Source organism: Dermacentor silvarum, chromosome 2 (genome assembly GCF_013339745.2).
Source record: "Dermacentor silvarum isolate Dsil-2018 chromosome 2, BIME_Dsil_1.4, whole genome shotgun sequence".
Lineage (NCBI taxonomy): Eukaryota > Metazoa > Arthropoda > Arachnida > Ixodida > Ixodidae > Dermacentor > Dermacentor silvarum.
The window spans coordinates 6,089,883-6,107,115 of record NC_051155.1 but is presented as its reverse complement, the minus strand read 5'-3'; the positions used below and the strand labels follow the sequence as shown (position 1 = coordinate 6,107,115).

The 17,233-nt window shown below is 48.2% G+C and overlaps 1 protein-coding gene across 2 annotated transcripts in view; it reads left to right on the top strand.

Annotated features, from left to right (window-relative positions):
• The window catches only part of LOC119441294 (ATP-binding cassette sub-family C member 4-like), a 450,511-nt gene that overhangs the window by 391,350 nt on the left and 41,928 nt on the right, over positions 1-17,233 (top strand). For both annotated transcript variants that reach the window (XM_037705919.2, XM_049661127.1), the window contains one exon: positions 16,689-16,778. In XM_037705919.2, the coding sequence (XP_037561847.1) occupies positions 16,689-16,778 (90 nt within the window). The remainder of the gene's footprint in view (positions 1-16,688; positions 16,779-17,233) is intronic.

Below are 17,233 nucleotides of genomic sequence, written 5' to 3'. Positions count from 1 at the left end.
GCTCACATGTGAGTAAACAGATGCGAAGGTGTCAATTTACAAAAAAATAAAATGTGTTACGAGACAGGTAGTAATACACTTTAACAATTAGGAAAACAAGTAGCCTGCATAACAAGGAAATATTGAATGTATACATGAGCATTATAGATTACACAAAGAAAGTCTTATTATACAAAACAGGAAGAAAAATAGGGAAAAACATAACATAGCACTATATTCAGTGCAGCATAAACTAAATCAAATAAAGGGGGGAAAAGTCATACAGTATGGTATATGAACAAACTCATTAAACAACAAGGATTAGTTTGACTGAAAGTAGTTGTGCAGGCTGCATAAGGACAGAAGGTCTATTTCTCGTAAGGCGAGGTTATTGAGTAAAGTCGGAAGTGTATGTCTAAGCATTTGTTGACCATAATTCGTTCTTGAGTGCGGAATGTTCCATTGTTCAGGTGTCACAGTGTCATAGGCTGCGACATGTTCGTGTAGGCGAGCTATGTTCAATCATTCTGCATTATGTCTGCAATGTCTTTTTCACGCTCGAAAGACATTTCGGCACGACATTGCGAACTCGGGCTGGATTCATGGCACCTGGGGTGGATTTCGTGGTACCTGGGGTCACGTAACGCAAGGAGCCCCATCCGAGCACGAACTTTCAAGGGCTTTTCGATAGCGAGCGGGCGCCTTGCGGCATCTCGCAGCGGCCGCGGAATCTGCAGAGCGCATGGATTTCAATTCCGAAACTGTATGGGTGTAACGTTCTCATAAACTTTTGACGTGAAAGGTGCACTGACATTTCCAAAGGCGTGCTTTAAAAGATTTTCAATTCTGGAACTTTATGGGGTTAATGCTGTTATAAACTTGGACCAACATGCGTGCACTGGAGCCCTCTTGTCCAAGCCGTTCCAGAAATGAAAGCACGCGCTCGCAATCTTCCACACGCACGAAAATACTAAATATTACCGTGACTGTGAGCTAGCAGCTGATAATTTCTCCAAACATTTTCAGGACGCGTGCCCAATGTGATCGATCAGCTGGACCAGGGCAGACAAAGTAAAATTTGAGAAAACAGGAGAAAGGAAATGACCTATTATGAGGAAATTCTTTTTGCGGGCTACAAGGTCTGGCTCTCGTTGGCCACAGGGACAGTGGTCCTATGGATTTAAGCATAGGCCCCGCTGAAAATACAGGTATTTCAGAGCGCTTCTTCGCATGCGAGCTGATTGTGGAGATACATATCTGAAGAACCATTTGGAAAGTTGCCCCAGTAATGCCTCGTATTTAAGCCCAGATGCACAAAACCAAATTATACAAATTTGTGGCGAAATTATCAAAGAAAGCCTAGTTGCAAAAGATGGCTGCTTCTCCATACGTCCTGACAAAACGATGGACATCGCCGGAATCGAACAGCCTACTGATTGTGCAAAGTACCTAAAAAAGGATAAAAACAACATCGAAGGAGTGTGTTTAGGTTTTATCACCGGATACATGCCCTCTCCCTTTGCGACTGCAGGTTCTATGTAAATGTGTACAAACTGTTCCAGATTCTAGTCACCCTTCCAGTGACCACTGCCAGCGCAGAGAGAATATTTTTAACAAGAGTTTACTAAAAAACTACTTGCGCTCTACAATGTCTGTGGAACGCATGGTTAGACTGGTGCTTCTATACACCCACAGAGACGTCGGCATCAACGTGTCCGAAGTCATTGACCGCTTCGCTCAACTTCCCCGCGAAGTTTGTCCTTTAGATAGCGAAGCAGCAAAAATCAATGCAAGTAAAAAGCTCTGTTCCTTCAGGTCCATAATCTCGTAATTATGAAAACGTATGACTGTTCGTTAGCTTTGAAACCGCAGAAATTTTAGCCGTTTTAATCTAGCAGTTAGCATCATGATCAAAATTATCATGCGAATACGAAAATTACGAGGGCATCAATAACCAATTTGACCGACCTTGCTCATTCAAAGCCCGGCCCAAGCGGCGTTTGCCAAGAACACACTCGGATATTGCGTAGTAACTTGCCGCATCATCTGTGGCTTCGTTTGTCCTTTTCTTTCCTTTTAGCTACCTGCTTTATTTCTTTTTGAAACGAAGCAAACCCTCCTTTAATTTTGGGTGCAGAATAATTGTTGCCGCTGTGCAGACAGTTAAATTACACATTTTCGTACTGGTTTCTGCATTATTCCTCTATTATTATACCTGTATGGTGCTGTCGCGACCGCTGCATGGCCGAGAAAATATCACGATTTCTGCGATCATATTTTGTTCTTGCCTAGATCATCTGTCTTCCTGCGCGCAAAGTTTACTATCTCTGACTCCGCCACGTGTTATTTGTCTTGTTTGACGCATAATATACAGTGACGTTTGCTTAAATACGTAGATTTATTGGAGACTTAGACGTATATTTAAATCTTGTTGCGAGGTGTTGTGTATACAAGCAGTGAACTTTGTTTCCAGCGACTCTTTTTGCCCTTTAGCGAGTTGTATCTTCGCATTATATATTCCATTCTATCTTCGCATTTCTAATGTATATTTTGCAGAACTGTACTTTTATGTGATTACAGATACGAAGATGAGAGGATTGCCCTTCGGACGGCTTTGGGGCACTTAGACGACAGGCCTTTACGGAGGAAAAGACCTTGGGCGCGTGGCCTCGTGCGTCTGCTGTGTGCAGGGCTACAAAGGCGCTGCTGGTTTTTTGAAGTGCGCATGCCTGTATGACCGCCTGTGACGAAACTCAGCGATGAACGCTTAACTTTAAATGTGCAACGTGTGAACTGGAACTTCTCTATTCCTTCTCTTTCATCCTTCTCCCCCTTCCCGTGCAGGGTAGCCAACCGGGCTCAGCATGGTTAACCTCCCTGCCTTTCCCTTATGACTCTCTCTCTCTCCTCTCTCTCTACTTTTTATTTGTACTCACTGTTGCGAGTTTAATCTCGGTGTAATTACAATACACGACCGGTAACAGCTGCTCCTGCGCAATCTATTGCAACGAGGGACAGCGTCATGAGGTTTTTCTGGCCGTTGCATATGTTCAAAATATAAACAAGGTTCTTGAATGGCGAAGATTCATCAAAATATTGTCTCAACTTATTAATTTCATGGCCTTTACGTTCTTCATATCAGCTGTATACACTGCTTTCCTGGTTTCGAACTCATATAGTTCTAATGTCCGTGTGATATTTTCTTTCCTTATTAAATAGACAAAAAAAAAAAACGCGGCCGCATTGATATCAGTTATTTCTGGCAGAATTTTAGGACATCCGAGTATATTCTTTTATGAAAAAATACATATTTTACTTGACAGTGCGTAGCGTTCAATAATTCGTTTGCAGCATCTAATATACAATTGCATTGGCAATGCAGTTTATTCATGTATTTGATCCCTCGACAACTTCTATAAGGAGGAGGCCGCGCTGCAACCTGAGCCCCCCCGAACAAAATTTCTGGCTACGCCACTGCTATCTATCTATCTATCTATCTGTCTATCTATCTATCTATCTATCTATCTATCTAGCCGCCTACGTCTTCGTGCTCTCATGGTCGTATCGTAACTTGGAATTACCAAAATTGGCATACTATGAAAAGAGTGTATGACGAACATACATGATAGGTCATGACATGAATATCATGACAAGTGTGCATGTAGGTCATAAAACAGCTGCTTACGCATTGGTGCTCTCATGGCCGTTTCGTTAACTTGGTTGGTACCAAAATTGGCATAGTATAACAGTATGTGACGAACATAAATGATAGGTCATGACATCACATGCGTGTCATGTAGGTCATAAAACAGCCGCCTAAAATGACAATGGCCCAGCGAAAAAGCATTAACACCCAGAAACACTGAAATGGGTACAGACGTGGGTACTCAGTGAAGGCAACACTAAGGATGATGCTAGAAGTCAAAGTCATGAGAATGACTCAACAAAAATGACAATGACTCAGAGAAAAAGATAAACACTGAAAAACAAATGGAATGGGTTCTGACGTGGGTAATAAGTGAAGGCAAAACTAAAGGATGGTGATAGAAGTCAGTCTTGAGTATGATTCAGCAAAAAAAAGATAACACTCAAGAACCACTGAAATGGCTTCGGACGTGGGTACTAAGTAAAGGAAACACAAAGGATGGTGGTAGAAGAAATACTTAAGAAATACTTATGAGCATGACTCAGCAAAATGACAATGACTTGGCGAAAAAAATATTAACACGCAGAAGAAAACTGAAATGGGTTTTGACGTGGGTACAAAGTGAAAGAAACACTAAAGGATGGTGACAGAAGTCATAGTCATGAGCTTAACTAAGCAAAAATTACAAGGATCAGCAATAAAATATAACACACAAAAACCACTGAAATGGCTCGGACGTGGGTACGAAATAGGAAACACTAAAGGATGGTGATAGAATTCACAGTCTTGAGCATGACTCAGCCAAAATGACAATGACTCAGCAAAAAGATTAACACTCAAAAAACGACTGAAATTGCTTCGAACGTGGGTACTAAGTGAAAGAAATACTAAAGGATGGTGGTAGAAGACATAATTATGAGCATGACTCAGCAAAAATGACAATGACTCAGCGAAAAAAAACCCATTAAAACTCAGAAACCACTGAAAGGGTTCGGACGTGGGTACTAAGGGACGGAAACACTAAAGGATAGTGGTAGAAGCCATAGACAGGAACATGACTCAGCAAAAATAACAATAACTCAGCGAAAATAAGGTTAACACTCAAGAACCAATGGAATTGGTTCGGATGTGGTACTAAGAGAAGGAAAAGGCTAAAGGTCAATGGTGAATTCATAGTCATGAGCATGGCTAAGGCTTTTGCCTTAAGGTCTCCTAGGCGATGCTAAAGGGAATCCTGAGGACTCATGACGTAAATGTCATGACATGCGTCTCATATAGGTCATAAAAAAGCCCCTAGGTCTGGTGATCTCATGGTCGTTTCGTTAACTTGGTAGTTACCAAAATTGGCATAGTATGGTGATAATGTATGACGAACATAAATGATAGATCATGACATAAATTTCATGATATGGTGTTATGTAGGTCATGAAACAGCCGCCTAAATTGATAACAGCACAGCAAAAGAAGATTAACACTCAAACACTACTGAAATGGGTTCGGATGGGGGTACTAAATGAAGGAAACACTAAAGGATGCTGGTAGGCGTCATAGTCATGAGCATTGCTCACAAAAAATGACAATGAGCAATCGAATAAAGATAACACCCAAAGCCAATGGAAAAATTGGACGACACTAAGCTTCGCCTTTAAGAGTGGAACGCGATAGCGTTATCGGGCCCTGTTCGCATCGCATTTTCATTCAGTGGGCTTCACTGCAACACAGAACGTGGGAAAGCCAGCTTACAAAGATCAAGCTTACACCAATCTCCTTCAAGTCGACTTCACTTAAACAGAAATGCATTGCTGGGAAGACGTTTTTCCATGGGCAATATAAGTCGTCTTGTATTAAAATGTGAAGGCCCTAGCATCTTTTTATATTTTTCTTAATGTTGGCCATTTCCGCGACGCGCGAGCGTGTCCAAAACGCATTAGGCAGGCGAAGTCCCAATTGACTGCCGAGGATGCGAGCGCCATCTGGATTGCATTTTCCTAAATAAACTACCCGAGCGTGCCGCTGTTATATATGCTGGAAAAGGGGTTTGTGTTTGAGTTCTCGTAACAGAATTGTTTTCTCGTACATTAAATTACAATCCGACGCCACCCATGTCTGTAGGTTGTGGTTAAGTCGTACTTTCCATTTTTCTGACGAATTGTATTGTGAGAAATTCAATTTTGTTCACCAAAACCTTGCGCCACGCGCAGGGCCTGCGTGTCGGTGGGGTTGGGGGTGATTTTATTGGCCATGAACGCCGACATCCACGCCGACGCCGGCGCCGGCGCCGGATTGTCTGTGACACGGGGCCCTAACGGTTAAAATAGTCACAGGCCGGCACGGCACACGCAGCATAGTCACAGCGTAAGCTGGTGGAGTGGCTCAAGAGTAGCTCCAATTAGGCATTACGCACAACAGGGTCTTCGTGGCAGGTCTGTTCGCCTCGTTTTGACGAGAACGATCTGAACTGTCCGCCCGGCGTCGACGGCGAGCTGCGGCTTTTATTGCTCTCTGCACAGCAGTCTGCTGAGCCCGATCAAGCCTTACAACTACAACTTACATGTAGGGCACGCCGCGTTTGCAGGTACCTTAACTAGATGGCGCCACCATACTGGTGGAAGCTCGGCAGCTCGGGAGCGCGTTGATGCGCGCCTCGTCTGAATCGCATATCGTCGTCTGCGCCTGCTGCGTTTGCAGGCACCTACCTAATGGAGCCACATACTGGCGGAGGCTCGGGTCGTCGCCCCTGCGCGCTTGCCTTATGGGACATTCGCTGGCGATAGCAAGCGCTTGCGTGGCTCAGTGGTAGAGTACTGGCTCCACACAGCGGGGCGGGCTCGATCCTGGCGGGAAACACGTCCTTTTTCGCATTTCCAGCGATAGCTGTTACGGCGGCTAAACGCCGGTGGCGGCTCATCGCGAACTGAAACGGCTATTGGAATGAGTCCATAACAGCTTACGCTGTAAAAGTGGCAAGACTCGATTATACTGAAGAGTGGTCTGCACTTCCAAGTGCACAACCTTCCAACGGAGACACTTCGAATACCACCGTCATCGACACCCTCACCAACTGCTGATGCAACGACGACTGATGATCGCCAGGTGATAATAATGTTGCGGTCACTGATGGACGCTATGCCTGTTTACTCAGCAACACGAAAACCTGTCGACGCAGAGTGCGCTGCAGGTGATGGACACCCTGGGACCTGTGCTTGCGGCTCTAGGCTAAAGCAATGGCCGCCAGAAGCCATCATTTCGAGAGGAGGTGCAGAATGTATCTGTCTTTCAATGGAACGCCAGAGGACTTAAGTCGCCATGTCTGACTTTCGGAGTTTGTAGTCGTGACTCAATTTCCCATTATGTCATTTGTCAGCCAAACCTGTCATCTGCCATCATAATGTCCGGGTATGAGTGCATTATGTCCTCCACCCATGGGCAATACGTCGTAACTTGACATGTTCATCAGTCAGTGTCGCCTGACAGTGAAAACCAGCACGTGTGTTGACTGTGAAAGGTCAAACACAGGCAGGTCCGTTCACAATTCTGGATGCCTAATTATCACCATCAAGCGACTAACTGCGAACAGTGATCAGCCACGATCCCACAGCCGTGGCGATCCTGGGGATTTCAACGCCATCATTGTCTCTGGGTAAGTCCGAGATTAACTCGAGGGGAAGAAGATTGGTGTCTGTAGATGTAGCCTGCATGTATTGCACGTGAAGCAGTTGCTTAAGCACAAGTAAGCACAAATCTACAACAGGAACTTATTTATATAGAAACGTTTTTAATGCGAGAAGGGGCAGCAACTCTGACGCTGCTCGAAGAGTGTCCAGTTCTGCTGTCTTGTGAAACCCCGAGCCGCCACCAGAGGCACCGGCTGCAGTGACAGACCCGCGCACGTTCGGTGCGCACATGGGGAAATGCGGACGGCGTCGGCAGCAGCTCTGCACGTTACCTCGTTGGTGCTGCTACATAGGCCCCGGTAGTGAAGACGCCCGGTGAAAGTCGGTAGTCTGAGCGATAGGGAACGGCGCTTGTTGTTTGTAGCCATGGAAGGGGTCGCGAAGCAACGAAGTAGCGGCGACGGAGATGGAAAGGGAGGCTAGGTCAGGAATTGTTTGGGGCAGTGGGTCTTCAATGATCGTGCTTTAGGTGGCAATAGACACGGTATCGTGGCGCCCGGGCAAATCAAGCATGTAGAACTTGTAACTGTGCTTGATGATGCATTAAAGGTCATCGTAAGGGCGCTGCAAAGGCTTGCGGACTGCGTCGCGACGGACAAGCACATGTGTTGCCGTCTCCAAGTCAGGAGGGATGTAGGGCAAATCACGGTGTTGTGGGCTAGGATGCGGGACACAAAGATTGCGCAGAGCGAAGCGCAACAGCATCACATACTCGGACGGGTCAGCGCACAGGGGAGTGAATATAGGGTCGAACAGTTCTCCGGGAAGGCGGAATGACGAAGCATAGACTAGATCAGCAGGTATACACTTGATGTCCTGCGTTAACATTGCCCTAAGGCTAAGCAAAACAAGAGGCAGGGAAACTCCAGCTGACCGCATCGGGCCCTCAAGAATGCCTTCAGTGTCCCGTGGAAACGTTCGACGATGCCACTTGCGATCGGGTGGTATGCTGTGGTGCGAATCTGCGGAGTTCCTAGCTTTTTGAGAAGGGAAGACTCGAACTGTCAACCTCGGTCGTTGGTGATGGGAGATGGAACGCCGAAACGTGACACCCATCCCGCGAGGAAAGCTTTGGCGATGGTTTCATTTTTGATGTATGGAATAGGAAATGACTCTGGCCACCGAGTAAAACGGTCAATGCACGTCAGGAGGTAGGTGTTTCCATCTGATCGATGCCATGGTCCTAGAATGGCCTCGATCATGGTCGAGGCCATGGTCGAGGCCATAGTCCTAGAGAAGGCCATGGTCCTAGGACAAGGTCCTAGACCTTGTCGAAACGCTCCGAAGGTGGTGGGAAGGCACCGTACGGAGATAAAGTATCACGATTGACATTGGATTGCTGGCATTTAAGACAATTGCGAGCCCACCCACGAATGTCCTTGTTAATGCTCGGCCAGACAAAACACCGGGTGATAAGGTGTTGCGTAGCGCGGATGCTAGGATGGGAGAGGCTGTGGAGAGAGTCGAAAACAGCGCGACGGAAATCACTGGGAACCAGAGGTGTGGGGTTGCCAGTCGACACGTCGCAGAGAATGGGAACAGTGGAGGACGGAAGGGGAACTTCACGAACCTTGAGCGTTCCAGAGTCCAGGTGAAGTTTAGCGATTGCTGCATCTTGTGCTTGCGCTGAAGCGAGGACGCTGAAATCGACAGTTTTTGGCGATGCGGTGCAAGATACGGACAGCGCTAGTCGAGAGAGCGCATCGGTGGCAGCGTTTGCAGATCCTTGTACGTACCGGATGTCAGTCGTGAATTCCGCGATATAAGCGAGGTGACGACTTCGATGGGGTGAAAATTGCTGCTGGCAGATTTGATGGCAAAAGTCAGCGGCTTGTGGTCCATGGCGATGCAGAAACTTCGAGTTTCGAGGAAATGCCGGAAGTGACGCACACCCATGTAAGCACTGAGGAATTCACGGTTGAAAATGTTGTAATTGCTTTCGGTGGAGGAGAGCTTGCGTGAAAAGAACGCTAGTGATTGCCACAATCCGTCGACGTACTGTTTTAAGGTGGCTCCAACTTCCCCGTCTGACGCGTCCGTCATGAGACAGAGCGGAGCGTCCGGTATTGGGTGAACAAGAAGGACGACGTCTATGAGCTGTGTCTTAAGAGGCTCGAAAGAGCTGGACGTACTCTCAGACCATGTAATGGGAGTAGGAGTTCTTGGTTCCCTCGAGTAGATCAGTAAGTGGATGAATCAAGTGAGCACAGGGGGATGAAACGCCGCTATAAATTTTTCAGTCCCAGGAACACGCGTAGTTTACGTACGGAAGTGGGCTGAGGAAAGTCGCGAATGACTATCACTTTGTTAGGGAGCAGCCGGATGCCATGACGACAAACGTGGTGTCCAAGGAAGTCAAGATTAGGCATGCCGAATGTACACTTGGCTTTGCTGACGAGTAGGTGGTACCCGTAAGCCGTTGGAAAAGCTGTCAAAAGTGTGAAAGGTGGTCTTCTGCATCGCGGCTAAAGATGAGGAGGTAATCAATGTAGGCGAATCAGAACGGAAAACCTCGGGTGACTGTGTCCACGAAACGATGGAAAGTTTGAGCGGCGTTGCGGAAACCAAAGTGCATCCACACGTATTTAAAGAGACCAAATGACGTTATCGCAGCAGTCTTGGAAATGTCCGAGGGTTCGACAGGTATCTGATGATACGCCTTGACGAGGTCTATCTTTGATGAGATAGTTGTTCCATGAAGTGGTGCTGGGAAATCCACTTCTTAGGCAGGGGGTAGCGATAGGGAATAGTAGCGTTGTTCAAGGCGCGGTTGTCACTGGTTGTGCAGAGGAGACGCCCTAGGACTTGATGACGGTTGCACAATGCCAAGCTCGAGCATATGGTCAAATTCGGCTGTCAATCTTCTGTCGATCGGGTGCGATGCGTCGTGAACGACTCAGGACAGGTGGTCCGGTGGTGATAATATGGTGGGTGACATAGTGCTTGACAGGACGCATGAAAGTGGATGGGTGAAGCAAGTTTGGAAATTCGTCGAATAATTGCTCATAGACCGATGAAGGTGGCTTGTTGGTAACAGTGCGGACGCTGGCTGTGGACGCTATACCTTCCACCGTTAGGTGTGTCGTAGCATCGACAAGACGCTTGTGGGCCATGTCCACAAGCAGTTCAAACCGATGAACAAAGTCTGTACCAAGAATCAAGTAAGCCACGTCCGCCACGAGGAAAACCTATCGGAACAGACGCCGGAGTCCAAAATTCAATGTGAGGGTGCGCTCACCGTAGGTCACGATGCTGTTCTCGTTGGCAGCTTGCAGGGTAACTGCAGATCGACGATTCTTCGGAAATGCAGGCGAGGGTGGAACAACGCTAACTTCGGCTGCCGTGTTCACTAGGAAACGGAGCCCAGACGCCTTGTCGAAAACGAAGAATCACCTGATGCTTGTTGGACCGTCACCACTCACTGCTTCTAGTGGTGAGCCGTAGAGTTTCGCAAGAAATGGCATAGAAACGCGCACTTTCGGGCGGCTGCGCCGAAGGTACGCGGCGATCGAGATGAGGAACACTGGCGTCACGAGCAGCGGCGGCGTGACAGGGATCGAGAGCGTGCAGTTAGGGTGGCAATCTGCGCGGATAGATGGTTTATGAGGCTGCAAAAGTCGGCGCAAAGTGTCTGCAGATCAGGTGCCGAGAGACGAGAGGCCTCATTTGTTGCGGACGTCGTCGCGACCGAAGAAATGGGTGGGGAGGCGACGTCCATCACGGAGTCGGCAAGCTGCGCGAGATTCGCCAGAGATAAACCAGCTGCAGAGGCGAGCACTATGCTGACAATGGAAGGCAGGCGCTGCGATAACAGTTCTGGCAGTAAGTATTGATCGAAAGATGCAGCCTTATCACCGAGGAGCTGCTGAAGACGGCCCAAAATATGCGACGACTTGCGGTCGCCATTGAGGAGAACAGCCGATAAAACGTCATAAGAGTTTGTTTCGGACGGAGTAAGAATGAGGTCCCGGATTTCTGCGGCAATCTTTGGAGGAAGCGCAGACACAACCTGATGAAATCTTGAAGTCTGTGATGTTATCCTGACCCTCACGAACTGGCTGTTCACTAGCGCTAGCCAGACGGCTGGCAAGAATTTCGGAAGGCGGAACGAGAAATCCCAGACTGCCTGGGACGCTGCGGGGATGGAGAGGCTTGTCTAGAGTCACAACGCATCCACTTGCTCTGGACTACTGGCCATGCCTCACTGCCGGGTAATGACCGCGCACACGCGGTCGCTCGTGAAATTACCCTCCGAGATGCCCGGCATGACGAGGATCGGAGTCCAGATCAGGTCGGCTCCCCACTCACATACAGAGACGTATTAAAATACTATACACGAGCTAGACACACCATGGGTCCGCCACCGCTGTCGTTCTCGAGAGAGGAAGAGGTGGCACTCCGCCAACTCCAAACACACACATTTCCCAACCTCCTCTCCCTACATAAATTTTACCCTGACCGCTACGCAGACTCTTGCCTGGGCTGTAGCAGCTCCCTCATGGCGTTCCATGTCACGTTGGAGTGCACCGCAAAATTATTCCCTCCCCTGCCAGTCATCCCGCACCCCTTCCGCACCAAAGATCTGCGGGAGGATGCCCTCCGCGACGGGCCTCCCGAGGTCCGCCGGGCCCTAGTTCAATGGGCCCGTGCTGTCGCTGAGATCGTTCTAGGGACCCCGGACTAGGGGTCTCTCCCACACTCTCACTACCTTTTCTTTTTGTAATAAAATGTTTATTCTATCTGTCTGGAGTCGTCGGTGGATTCCATTCTTAGCGTAGTCAGCACCTAGTCGCAAAGTTTCCAAAGTCCGTGGTCACCAATATTGTAGATGTAGCATGCATGTATTTCATGTGAAGCAGTTGCTTAAGCACAAATCAGCACAAATCTACAACAGGAACTTATCTATATAGAAAAATCGTGAGGCGAGAAGGGGCAGCGTCTTCCGACGCTGCTGGACGAGTGTCCAGTTCTGCTCATAAAATCTCCGAGCCGCCGCCAGAGGCACCGGCTGCAGTCACGGACGCCGCTCGCGTCGGGTGCGAACGCGGGGAAACGCGGACGGCGCAGGCAGCAGCACTGCACGCCGCGTCGTATGTGCTGCTACAGGTGCGTCTGAAGGAAAACTTTGTTTCTTTAATGATGGAAGCCCCAGAAATGTGTGAGGAACAGCGTATTGTAGTTGCCTCGATCTTAGCTTTTTTTCGCGCTCCCTTAGCAAAGAGTTCAATGGTTATCGGACTTGGAAACGCGGGGAAGTGACCACATCCCAACTTAATCTCATGATTGAGGGGCTTACTAGCTCCGAGTTCTCCGGAGCCGTCTAGTGCATTGAATGGCTGAAATTTAAATCAATCCTGGAAGACTGCTATCGAGATAACATACCATTCAGCCTAGGGGACGCAATACAAGGTGTCTTACAGGTTGCCACACATTCGATTTTGAAAAACTCCGCACGCACAGAATTCGAGATCGAGCTAGAGAAACTTCGCGCAATTCGCCGCCGTGCGGAACGAAGATATAGGCGCACAACATCCAATCACAATTTGTGATTGGCCAGACGCTCATAGAAGAAATTACAGCGTCTTATGAATAAGCTGGCTTCACGACGATAGCTGTCTTTCTACGAGTCCCTGGATCCCCGAAAGCCTTTGTCTCTACGTGGCCTCCGTGCAACCCCTGGACAGCGCAATCCATTTATTTCATTTGCTCTTTTCCTACAATGAGCCGAGATTGATGTCGAAGAATCCTTCTGTAGGAGGATTGCCGCTGAAGCACGTTTCACTGGAACGCAGACTCCCGACCACTCACCATCCTCATGTGATCCCCGTATGGAGTTCCCCTTTTCTCTGGACGAACTGCGCTTGCTTTATGCAGGCGTTCCTCAGCGCCAGGGTCAGATGGCATTACTAACAGCACAGAACACGGTTAGTAATGCCATCTGGCCGCTCTGTGGTGAACGAGCTCGAAAGGCACTCCTGTCCCTTCACAACGACTCGTGACAGAGTGGCACGGTTCTCCAGGAATGGAAGTCAAGTCGCCTGATTTCGCTCATGAAAGCTGGCAAGTCGCCTTTAGACATTGCGTCACACCGTCCAATCGCGCTTGCTAGTTGTGTAGAGGAATTAATGGAATGAATGGTTCTAACACATATGGAGTGGTACATAGATCACTATGAAATTTACCCAGACACGTTGACAGGATTCAGCCGCGACCGTTCATCTATAGGCAACGTTGTCGACTTGGTAACGTACGTCGAATTCCAAAAGGCCTGTAAACGCTTTTTGCTGCCTTATTTCTAGACACTACGGGGGCTAACGATAATGTGACCCATGAAACCATCCTTCACGCGTTATAAGTAATAAAACTTGGTATCAAGATATATCTCTTGATTCGTAGAGATACAGATACAGATGCGATCATTATACATGCTCACCGAGGATGGCCGGACACCCCAATATGACAGTAGCCGCGGAGTCCCTCAGGGCAGAGTACTAAGCCCAATTCTTTTAGGTGCGAAGCACCTTATGCGTCCAGTCTGTCGGCGTCTCCTGTCGTAATCGTCGTCGTCATTGTAGCCGTGGTAAGCAAGCGGATCGTGCTCGCGCTCGAACCACCTTATGCGCTCGGGCTGTTGGCGTCTCCTGTCGTAATCTTCGTCGTAGTCACGGTAAACAAGCGGCTCGTGCTCCCGCTCGGCACGCGCTCGTGCCACTGCTCCCGCGTTCGTCGTCGTCATCGTCATCGTCTTCCACAGCTGGCTGTGTTGAAGCAAGCGGTTCGTGCTCGCGCTCTGCACGCGCTCGTGCCACTGCTCCCGCGTTCGTCGTCGCCGTCGTCTTCCACACCTGGCTGTGTTGCCGCTCATCATTCCAGCGTAGAATTTCACTTCTTCTGTCGTCGTAATGGGGAGGCCGCGTTCACGGGCTTATGAGCCATTGCTTAAGGCAAAGGCAATATGAGCCCATTTGCGGTGCATCACTGCATGCTTCACACCTCCCCAGGTTTCACGTTTATGAAGCTGCATTCCGCTCAATGGGTCATTCGAGCAGCGAGTTTCTTAATCTAGCCCTTATTGGACTAACCGAGAACCCAGCAAGCACCGCTCGACTCTCTAGTTACGCTGATGACATCTGTATCTGGACGTCGGGGGTGACACGGCTTCAGCTTAGCGCTCGGCTTCACAAGGCGGCCTCATCGACATCATGCTTCCTTCGTGAGCAAGGACTGGAGGTGATGGGAAAAGTGCGCAGATTTGGCATTTACCCGGAATCTGTTATCTGCATACGGCATATCAATCAACGGACAAGTGAGATCGTCCAGCAGAAGTCACAGGTTCTCGGCGATTGTGATTGGCAGAGACCTGTCCTGGACTCCTCATATGAACCACGTGAAAAAGTGACTGATCGCTATTTGTCATCTGTTCAATTTCCTTGCAGGAAAGAACTGGGGGGTGTACACACAATCCACATTACAGCTGTAGATGCTTTTGTTTGTTGGGTTCCTCCGGTACAGCCTACCTGTTATATCCAACACCTGCAAAACTAATTTGAGCATAATTGAGAGCATTCAGGTCCAAGCTCTTAGGATATACCTTGGAGTACGCAGCAGTGCAAACGGCAAACTATTGCCATTCCTCAATATTTTTCAATCACGACGCACATCGGCGTCGAGACAATGCGTGCACATGTGAGGCACATTGTCCGGACCCCTCGGCACCAACTCGCCGCACTCACCGTGGAAAGACCCCACACGTCATATAGGACAACTGTCAGTGCATGTCGTGCCTCGTTTACATCGGGGTACGTGCCTGTGGCCGGGTCGGTGTCTCCTCCATGGTGTTTGTACCGTCCTGAAGTACACCTCGGAATTAAGGGCTTCAGAAAAAGTCAGATATATCACCGTCTACACATAAACAATTGAGCTTACTCTTGTTGTACGAGATGTAGTAGGCACGTGCACATATAAACTGACGGATTGATTGTGTTCATACTGACGAGAGGAATAACGCTGCCATTCAAGACGTCATATTTCACGACGTACACGGCTGCAGAATTCACGGCTCTGCGTAGTGCACTTCAATTTATTGACACAGAGAAACCTGGTACATGGGCCGTGTCTTCAAACTCGAGACCGGCTTTGCAGAGTATGCAGTCAGTTCTCTGATGTGGAGCTCACGAACAGCTAACATACGGTGTCAAACTTCACCACGACGTCAAAAAGAAAGGCCACAAGGTTATTTTGCAGTGGCTACCTAGTCATTGCAGGATCAGTGTAAATGATCACGCAAAGCTGCCAGATAGTCACATCAAAAACAACACAGCGTTCCCATTCCACTTTCCAGGACAGAGGCTGGCAGGCAGCTTCGACACCTGGCACGCAAGCTCTCTTTCACATAGTGAAACACCCCAAATACAAGATGCGCCAGGTTACACGCCCTTCGCTCCAACTCCGACCTCCACCCGGGTTTCACCGACATGAAGCATCGCTTCTATACCGGCTGTGGTTGGAACTAGCTTTCACGAAGGCGTACACTACTTTGATTGGAATGACCGACAGTGCTGCGTGCGACGTCTGCGGCGGCGAAGAGAAGATCGAACATTTTTTGTGTCATGGTCATCGATTTCAGTCGGCAATACAAACATTATCTATCGCATTGTGACGACTGGACGATCGACCAGTGTCAGTACAGGTGCTACTTGAATACCGTCCCCATCGCTCGTCGGTCCACAAAGCTCTGAAGGGGCACTTTTGTATTGCTTGAGGGTGACCGGCCTATGTGAACTTGCTCAGGCCCTCCACGTGAGTGCGCAAGCTCATCGCGTCGTTCCTCCCTCTCTCCCTTCTCTCCCTCTTTCCCGTCCCCCAGAGCAGGGTAGCCAACCAGACGCCTTTCTCGTAAACATCCCTGCCTTGTCTCTCTTTCCTCCTCCTCGTTTTCAATGGCATCTGGTTCTGTTTAGTTTCTTTGAACGCGTAAAAGTGCGCATCGCAGCAGCTTTTGAAAACATTGAAGAAGGGTTGCCTACCAAATGAAGCTCTTGGGCAATAAAAGCAAGGATAACCGCACCTTAGTGTTTTTAAACTTCGCTGTGGCTAATTAAACATACATACATACATACATACATACATACATACATACATACATACATACATACATACATACATACATACATACATACATACATACATACATACATACATACTACATACATACATACATACATACATACATACATACATACATACATACATACATACTACTTTGCAGTTATCGTATGCATCTTTGAAGTTCTTGACATTTTCTTACATTCTCTTGAGCCGTTCAATATCGCTCTTGCCTTCGAGTCATATGTGAAGTGCATTTTGCAGTGTCTGGTGTTCCTATGCAGGATCCGGTTTTATTCACGGGACCAGTAAGGCGGAACTTGGATCCATTCTCCGAACATGGTGACGAACAGCTCTGGAAGGCCCTGGAAGAGGTAATATGCCCCAGGCATTCAGTGCTGTGCTTTGCTCTGTGTATGTTAATCATGCACTATATGGTGGTGAAAAACGAACCAAGGGATGCAACCCTACTGAAAAACCCCCGTATTCCCCATAAGTCCTATATCCAATTACAGGAAGGAAAACAATCTTTTGTATATTATCGTATATATTTCATATCGGATTATTGGATATGGCGGTTATGGAGCATATGGATTTTTCAATAGGGAACCGTTGTTGTATCCACACAAATACAGGTTAAGTCATAATGAGTTGGGACAGCGTGTAGCGCAAGGTAGGGAGAGGGACCCTGTGTGACTAAAGCCCCTATATTGAAAGACGGAAGACGACCAGGACAGGCAGCACTGGCAGACCCGTTTATTCCACCGGCACGGCCGAGGCTCAAACACGAAGAAGAAGAGAAACAGGGATGATGATGGCTATATACAAA